The sequence below is a fragment of the Propithecus coquereli genome, unplaced genomic scaffold (genome assembly GCF_000956105.1).
Source record: "Propithecus coquereli isolate 6110/MARCELLA unplaced genomic scaffold, Pcoq_1.0 Scaffold602, whole genome shotgun sequence".
Taxonomy (NCBI): domain Eukaryota; kingdom Metazoa; phylum Chordata; class Mammalia; order Primates; family Indriidae; genus Propithecus; species Propithecus coquereli.
This window is the reverse complement of record NW_012151975.1, coordinates 178,086-187,280: the sequence shown is the minus strand read 5'-3', so window position 1 is coordinate 187,280 and position 9,195 is coordinate 178,086. Positions and strand designations below refer to the sequence as shown.

At 43.9% G+C, this 9,195-nt stretch overlaps 1 protein-coding gene across 1 annotated transcript in view; it reads right to left on the bottom strand.

Moving 5' to 3' along the window:
- Positions 1 to 1,315: 1,315 nt before the first annotated feature.
- Positions 1,316 to 9,195, bottom strand: part of PSMB1 (proteasome (prosome, macropain) subunit, beta type, 1) — a 36,707-nt gene continuing 28,827 nt past the window's right edge. Inside the window, exons 4-5 of the mRNA XM_012659311.1 lie at positions 3,504 to 3,610; positions 1,316 to 1,584 (exon numbers count right to left, since the gene is read on the bottom strand). Coding sequence (XP_012514765.1) covers positions 1,399 to 1,584; positions 3,504 to 3,610 — 293 coding nt within the window. The 3' untranslated portion in view covers positions 1,316 to 1,398. The remainder of the gene's footprint in view (positions 1,585 to 3,503; positions 3,611 to 9,195) is intronic.

Sequence of the window (9,195 nt, the reverse complement as noted above, 5' to 3'; positions counted from 1 at the left end):
AACCTTATAGAAAGTTCTGGACACACAAATTCATATAATTTAAAATAGCAAAAACTTGAATCCCCAATGAGATATCCTCAAGAATATACCTAGTTTATACAAAGATGAAAAATGTACATTTTGAATTGGATAAGAGTCTACAATTTTTAGTTAGGACATGGTGATAATTTTAGGTATCATTTGACCAGGTTAAGGGATACCAAAGTAGCCATTAAAGCATTGTTCCCGGGTGTGTCTGTGAGGGTTTCTCCAGAGACGAGCCTCAAAGTTGGTGGACTCAGTGGGCACCACCTAGTAAGATGGGCCCAGATGGAGCAAAAAGGCCAAGGAAAGAGGACCGGCACCCTGCTGCTGCCCTCAGAGGTCACAGCTCCACGTTCTCCAGCTCCCGGAGACCTGACGGGCACCACCCTCGTTCTCAGGCCTTGGGTCTTGGACTGACTTCTCGGCCTTCATCGCCGAGTGGCCAATTTCCCATGAATCCCTTCTCATCGCCTCTCCATGAAGCCTGTGAGCCCTGTCTCTGGAGAAGCCCAGCACGGACACTGTAAGAGAAACAGGAACATAGTCCTACCACTGTCCCAGTGCCTGTGACAGCGTCTAACACGTTTGTAGAGTGAATTTTTAAATGTGTATCTACTAGGAATTTTTGATAATCTGAATTCAATTCTTTTTAACAAGAGGCAAAATAAACAAAAGTGGTTCCATTACACCACAGGTTGTTCTGCTAGGAAGCAAATCATAGCTCCTAGGTTACGTGTAATCTGACCTGTTCAACACCAAGAAAATTACTCAAATATTATAATGGAATTAAAATGTATTTAATAATTCTAAAACAAAAATTTTTTAAAATGTAGGCCTCCATTTTAACATTACTAAAGTGCTTATAAAAATTAACCCAGATTTCTGCCTAAAGCCTATGTAAAGGGCTATTTCCTTTTATAATTTTATTTTGAAGATTTTTTTTCCAAAACAGCTCTTCCAGACTGCTTGTTTAACTGTCCAGAGAATGAAAAATCTTTAACATATTTCATTTATATCCACCAAAGTTTTAATAAAACCCTGGTAAACACTGCCCCATCTGGGTGGGTGAAAGGTCCCTCAGGCAAGCTGGTGGGGTGAGTAAGTTTGCCAAAAAGGTCACCTTTTCCAGATAAATTCCTTGCTCCTAAGTGTAAGGAAAAACTAACATGACCCATTTTTCACCCTCAAATACAAAAACACCTCTGAAAGAAAAGTGGGAAGAATAAGGAAAATGAAAAGAAGTCTGACATCCTAGACCTGTCTTGCTGAGAGAAGACACATTATAACAAAATGAGCACTTCAGGTCTTTTTAATAAACAAATTTGTCGGCAGTTCCAAGGTACGACAACAGCCAGTTCTGCACAGAGGCACAGCTCAGTCCTTCCTCAGGGGAACTGTCTCCTCCCGGGTGCCGTCTCTGGTCACGATGCAGATCCTGAGTGCGTCCCCAGTGTACACATCCCTCTCGGCCGCAGAAATGAAGACGTCTTTCACCAGCCGCATGGCTCTATCCAGGGACAGTGGGACGTGCTCCACATTCTGCATGTTCTTAAAACCAACCTGGTGGGGCAGGAAACCCGGTTGAGGAGTCATGTGGCAGGACGTTCAAGTCCCCCCAAATACCCTCAAACACCTGAGGATTCACAGCGAATACATGAACACAAAATTAAAATTAAAACCCTTCCAGACTCGGCTGCATTACACACACCAGAAATCTGACAAGTGCTCCCTGGCAAGCTCCACCTCTTGAGGAACACACGATCTAGAGCTAGAAGACAATGTGCTATGACCAGGAAGCAGCCAGGAGGGCCCCGCACAGCCACCCACGGAGTCTGCTGGGAGAAGGGCTTCAGCAGGGCGGATGCCGAGCAGGTGGGGACAAGCTGCAGCTGAGGCGCAGACACTCAGAGCAGACGTGGGGTGGAGTCAGGAAGAGCACGTCACCTCGGGGAAAGCAGGTCCGGGTGACGGAGACAGGCAGAGGGGTAGCGACACATGTCACCCTTAGAAAAGTGAGCGGGAGGAAGCAGGGAGGCGTGGAGGCAGAAAGGACGACAGCAGGTACAGCCTGTAATTCGGCGACGCAGGTCTGAGTCCAGCCAGCAGGAACGGAAGAGAGGGACAAACTGAAAGTACAGTTGACCCTGGAACAACACGGATTTGAACTTCTCAGGTCCACTGACACACAGATTTTTTTTGATAAATATATAGGAAAACACTTTGGAAATGTGTAACAATTTGAGAAAACTCACAGTGTAGCCTAGAAATATCCAAAAAAATTAAGAAAATGTCAGGTGTGTCATGAATGCATAAAATATACGTACACACTAGTCTATTTTACCATTTACTACCATAAAACATGCACTAATTATAAAAAGTTAAAACTTATCAACACACAGACCGCGCACGGCACCGCTGGCAGTGGAGAGAAACACGAACAAACAGCAGCATCAACTGCGTGAAACGAGCTGCCGCACACCATGTTGCTGTCGCCACTCCACAGCCACCGCGGGTGGCCAGCGCGCACTCAAATGCCACACGATGCTCATTATCTCCGCAAGTCGCTCTCCTCTCCTGTAAACTGCTGCTACAGTGAAAAGCGATCTCTCGCGGTTCTCCCCTACTTTCCACCATGTTTAGTGCAGCACCGTGAACTGTGAGCAGCAGCCTGGAGCCCTGCGCAGTGGCACTAGTGGTACTGGAAGCGCTTCCAAGAACAGAGAGTCACGATCTTACGAGAACAAGTTCACGTGCCTGATGTGTGCTGTGAACTGAGGCCTGCAGCTGCGGATGCTCATTTCAGACAGCTCGTCTTGTAAACAGACGACGTAAACTTACTGTGTCGACAAATACAAGACAGTACCGTAAATACAGCTTCTCTTCCTTATGACTTTTGTAACATTTTCCTTATGATTTTCCTAGTAACACATTTTCTCTTACATCTTATTGTAAGATCCAGTATATAATACGTGTAACACACAACGTATGTGTTAACTGTTTATGCTATTGGTAACGTTTTAAGGAATCAAAAGTTATACATGGATTTTTGCCTGCTCATGGAGTCGGCATCCCAATCCTTTTGTTGTTCGAGGGTCAACTGTACACATGGGCGATAAAATACAAAATCAAGCAACACAAACTGTGAGGGGGAGAAAGGTATTTTCATCACCTTCATCATAAGGTCGTAAAGACGGCAAGAGGAGAACTGAATACACGGACCACTCACTGCAGACATGAGAGACCCACGGTCATGAGGATACAGGAACAGTCAAAGCCATGGGATAGGAGCAGACCCGCCAGACAGCAGGCAGAGCACACACAGCGAGACGGGAAGGTCTGGATGGGCAAGTCGGCGAAACAAACTCGGCAGTGATTCATGAGAAAGCCTTTCTGCCTGCCTCTGCTCCCCCAAGCTATTGAAGAGAACGAGGAGGGAAGCACTGCGTGCGAACACAACCACCTGGACGCGGCGTGATTACCTGGTTATCGAGCAGGGGCTGCAGCATGGCACTTGCTGAGCCTCCGGCCTTGAAGGAGTCTCTCTGGTAGGACCCCACCGGGTCGAAGCTGTACACAGCTCCCTTTCCTTAAAGAAGAAAACAGTCTCTGTGAGGATGGCACCCTGATCATCATCCCAAAACATGGCAAAAATAGACCCCGTCAAACTGACACAAAATGGACCATCGACTTGGCTAAAGTTTCAGCCAACAGTGAGAACAGTCGCTGCGGCAGGGGTGACACCTGGCAGATAGCCTGGCTCCTCGGGGTGCTCCTCACCACCAACTACAGCTTGGAATGTGGTCAGGGGCAGGAGGCGCCACGCCCTGTCACTCAAATACCACGGTCAACCTGCCCACCAGAACCTTTATGCTCCCTTTAAGCCAACGTCACTGATTACCGCCCTGTGTTCCCACAACATGTACGTGGTTTCACGGATGTCCTGGCCAATGCTTTTAAACAAAACTCCTGCTCTGAGTTCTGACCAAACTCCTCACGACATTCCTAGAAAAACAAACTAGTATAGTTCTGTATGGATTTGATAGTCATCAATACTATGAAAACCAACATATAATAAAAAAGGGATTTCAGAAAAACACAAATGCCACATACGAAAGAACATCTTTGCCCAAAATGTAACCGGTTGCTTTGTGCTACCAGAATTATAAAGAATCACTACTTTTTTTGGTAAGAAAAACAGGATCTGAATTCACCAATTCTTAACAGAGAACTGTGTGTGGCTGGGCAACTGGGTCTCTTGGACTCTCGTGAATTAAGTATAAATTATGCTTTTTTAAGAGCAGCAGAATCTATCAAAATGTAATAACCCAGTAACAATCTCACTTATGGAACAGAATTTATCCTACAAAAATGTTTACGTAAACACATAAAGCAGTATGAACCCGGAGAACATTTCTGTATTATATAAAAGAGCCAAAAATTACAAGCAACCTAAAATCCATGAGTGGAAAAGTGGCACCCACGCACGGGAAGCGAGGCAGTGTGGAAAGGTACGACGGCAAAGCCGGGAGCCAGTCTGCTCAGGTGCCAACTCCCACCTCCCCACACTAACTGTGAGGCCCGATGAGGTTGCTTTCTTCAGTTGTGAAATAAGAATAATACATAGGCCGGGCGCGGTGGCTCACGCCTGTAATCCTAGCACTCTGGGAGGCCGAGGCAGGCAGATTGTTTGAGCTCAGGAGTTTGAAATCAGCCTGAGCAAGAGCGAGACCCCATCTCTACTAAAAATAGAAAAAAATTAATCAGACAACTAAAAATATATAGAAAAAATTAGCCAGGCATGGTGGCGCATGCCTGTAGTCCCAGCTACTCGGGAGGCTGAGGCAGGAGGATCGCTTGAGCCTGGGAGTTTGAGGTTGCTGTGAGCTAGGCTGACAGCACGGCACTCTAGCCCAGACAAAATAGTGAGACTCTGTCTCAAAAAAAAAAAAAAAAAAAAGAATAATATATAATACCATCAACTCAGAGGGTTACAAAGTGATAAGTTAACTTGAATAAAATAATTTCTGATACACCGAGCGTGTTCCTTGTATATTAGATGTGCACATTACTACTGTTTGGTACCCTAGGAAGAGGAAGACGTATATATACGTGGGGATTTGGGGACACGTCCACAAAACAAAGTAAAATGAAGAGAGTGCTGTAATATGTACAGTACAACCCAAGTTTTGTTTAAAAGCCTAAGAAAACTGTATATATGTTTGTATTAACATAAGCACAAAAAAAGTACGGGGGCCAGGCATGGTGGCTCACGCCTGTAATCACAGCACTTTGGGAGGCTGAGGATGGAGGATCGCTTGAGGCCAGGAGTTTGAGACCAGCCTGGAAAACATAACAAGACTCTGTCTCCACAAAAAAGTCTGCAATGATAAATAGCAAAAACTATAGTTCGTTATCTTTGAGTGTGGGATTGCGGGCAAGAAAAGAAGGGAATCATTTCGTATATTTCTGTATTATTTGAGTTTATTACATGTAACTTTGCAATTTTTAAAAAGGCCTTTTAAAAATAACTGTGTTCTGGATGTGAAAAATCATGAATCATTTACAAGGTATGACTTAAAAATGATATAACTTATCTAAGGAAAGAATATACATATAACCGATTCTGAAAGCACATTTATATGCCAGAACTGAAACAATCCCATAGTTTCCCTGGGAGATGTGAGATAGGGACAGTCTCCCTGCTATCCATGGACAACTGCCTCTGTTAGCTTTGTGTCTTTCTTCCACTGCAGAATCATGCAGATTGAATTCTCTGCTGAAGAAGGTAGCATCTGAGGTCACCTAAGAAAATCTGGACAAGTATTTCTGCTGGAGGCAAGCTTGGGACAAGAAACGAGATCACTGTGGGCAGTCCACTAGCCTCAACACACACAGACAGAAAGGCACGTGAGGGGTAAAGGAACCAGCGTAGCTCTCATGAGGCTGACAGGCCACAAGTAAAATAAGCCCCAAAGGCTCTACCCAAGAGTAGAACCAATCTTAGAAAATCACACACAACAAAGAGTGGGATATGTTCCAAGAACAGAGTTTCAAAGACCTTCTAGAAAGAGCATGAGACACACTTGTAAAATCAATGTGGAATGGCGTAAGTCTTGACTATAAATTGTTTTTCCTCATCAAAATAAATTCCAAAAAGCCTAATGATTTCAACATAAAAGATAAAATAAAATGAGACAAGCCTTGTAAAGAAACACAAGCAAGCTTTGGATGGGGAAGCCTTTTCAAACAAGGTAAAAAACTCAATGCTGTAAAGAAAAGATTGACAGATTTGACTAAATGACACTCAGAAACTTCTGTATAGCAAAAGACATCCCCCAAAAGAGGCAAAGAGCAGTTCTGGGGGACATCTACATACTCATGACAGAGGGCTGACACATCTGAATGTAGTTCTTGAAAATCAGTTAGAAAAAACTAAACTACAAATAAGCAAAAGTTGATTATATGGGTCAGTTTCTAAAGAAGAAATGAAAAAAGTCAGTAAGTGTACGAAAAGGTGCCCCCCCAAACATACATACATAAATTAAAACAATGAAATATTCAATGGGCAAAGGTATGTTTACAATGTTAACTCTGACACTGGGAAGGTTACGTAATAAAAGAGGCACTCGTGCCCCCTGCTGGTAGAGTGTATTGGTACACATCTCTGAAGGACAAGCAAATAATAATGAACAAAATGCAAAACAAAAAAAAAGTCCTCTGACCCAATAATTCAACGACTAGGAATTTATTCCAGGAAGATAAGCATAATTGGAGAAGTACACAAAATGTATATACAAGGAAGTTCAACATATTATTTACATTAAGAAAACTGGAAACAACCTAAATTAATGCCCTTTAGAGGATTATGGTACAGTGACATACTGTCTAAATCAGCTATTAAAAATCCTTATGGGCTGGGTGCCGTGACTCATGCCCGTAGTACCAGCACTTTGGGAGGCTGAGGTGGGAGGATTGCCTGAAGGCCAGAGTTCGACACCAGCCTGGGCAACATAGTGAGATCCCATCTCTAAAAAAATAAAATAAAAACATCAGCTGGACGTGGTGGTGCACACCTGTAGTCCCAGCTGCTTGGGAGATTGAGGCACAAGGACAGCTTGAGCCCAGGAGTTCGAGGCCGCAGTGAGCTACGATCGTGTCACTGCACTCCAGCCTGGGCAAGGTAGTCAGACCCTGTCTGTTTAAAAAAAAAAAATCATTATGCATATAGCTTGAAATTATCTCTATGACAATACATCCAAAGTACAGTGACAGAAAAACATATACATTCCTGTTGTACTTATATAATAAAACTGCTTGAGTGTGTGTATAAGCATGCACTTGTTTTCACTGCAGAATAACAGACCACCATGACAGCAGCTAGGAGGTTAAAGACACAGAGGTCAGAGCAGACAGAGGCTGATGCTGAGGAACAGCTGTGGCCCCACTGCCCAGGACCCCACCTGCACCGACACAGAAGATAAAACATGGTCTCTCGCGATGTCGGCAGAGGTGCTGGATCTGGCGGGACCAGGCTCAAGAGTGGCAAAGAGGGAATAAAGCACGAGAAACCGGAAGCTGACACACACAGAACAGAGACCTGGGCCTCTTCCTCCTCCTCTGGTTAGAAAGCTGCCAGTCATCCTCCCACAGCCCTACCCATCCCAGGCCAAAGATTTAAGGAACTTTGGTCAGAAGTCAATGCTGGTAGACACAGCTTGCCAACGTACACCCTCACAATCAGATTTTGGTGTGTCACTCTCCAGTATGAATGGACAGGCAAAAATCTACAGAAATTTGAAGGAAGCCTCTAACACAGAAGACAAAGACCAAAAATAAACACACAAAATGAAAAAAGCAATCTGATGGAATGCAGAGAACACAAGAAAACATCAAAGAAAGTACAAAAATATCTAACAAAAATAGGATAATTTTACAAAAATAAAACCAGAAAATAAGAAAAAGTTGTTGGAAGTTAATGATACCAGAAATATAAGCAATCCTTAAAGTACAAAGAGCTAGTTGAGGAGATCTTCATAAAGTGGAATAAAAAGGCAAAGAGGTGGACAGCACGTGGGCAAACGATACGCACAGGGTCAAGGGGTCACGGTCCAGGTGGTTGTGGCGAAGGTGGGGAGGAAGAGGAAGGCGGAGACAGGAGAAAAGGCCCCAGACAAGGAACATCACTATGAAACTGCACAACACTAGGGTAAAGAAAGATCCTTAAAAGCCGAGTCTCAAAAAGGTTTCCTGATACTTTTTTCAGAAATTTCTTCAGAAATAAATGCCTCCCAAATAAGGAAACAAGCTGAGAGGAAAGCATGGGGTCCAGCAATCAGGGAGTCGAAGCCAGGAGCGAGGCAAAGGGAACTCCTGCAGGGATGGCCAAGGGGCACAGGGTGGCGGCTGCGTCAGGCCCAGCGACTGGTCCCTCCTGGAGTAGGGGGCAGAGGAGCCCTCAGATGACCTGCATTCAGAGCATGTAAAGAACTGACGGAAGATTTAAAGAAGTCCAAGCCAATTAGAAAGAGAGTTACTTCCCAGTAAAACAAGACTGTTGTATGAGAAAGGAAACATCATAGTATACTATTATACTTGGCACAACAAAGATCAGTATTTACCTGGTTATAATAAAAACATCGCATACGTATTTCATCAAAGGTGTGATGTGTTATGGGAGGACGCTAATGACGGAGAGGACAGGAAAGGGCTTGAGACCCACCACCCACCAGAACAGAAACCAACAGACACCCCAACAGCAAGCGATGGCATCTCAAAAGACTGCAACATAAATACAGTATTCTGGAAATGGAGGTAAGGAACAGAAAATACAGGTAAAAGAGCTGAAAACTGTCTTGGGCAATGGAAAAAGAAAGCAGCATTGCTTCATTATTCACATAAATTCTTCTATAAAATAAAAATTAAAGAACAATTAAAGCAAACCAGATAAAGATTAGAAAGATGGTTCTAAAGACATCTGAAACTACTAACAAAAGCACTGGAAATTAAAGAACAGGGCTCTGAAGTCAAATGTACCCAAACCCAAACCTCAAATCTTTCCTGGATTAGTCTCTCTGACTCTCAGAAAAACTCAAAGGACATTGTCTGGCCTGCGGAAATTCAGTGGCAGCTATTTCTGTGCTGCTGAAATCCGACTCTGAGACTCGAGCGTTC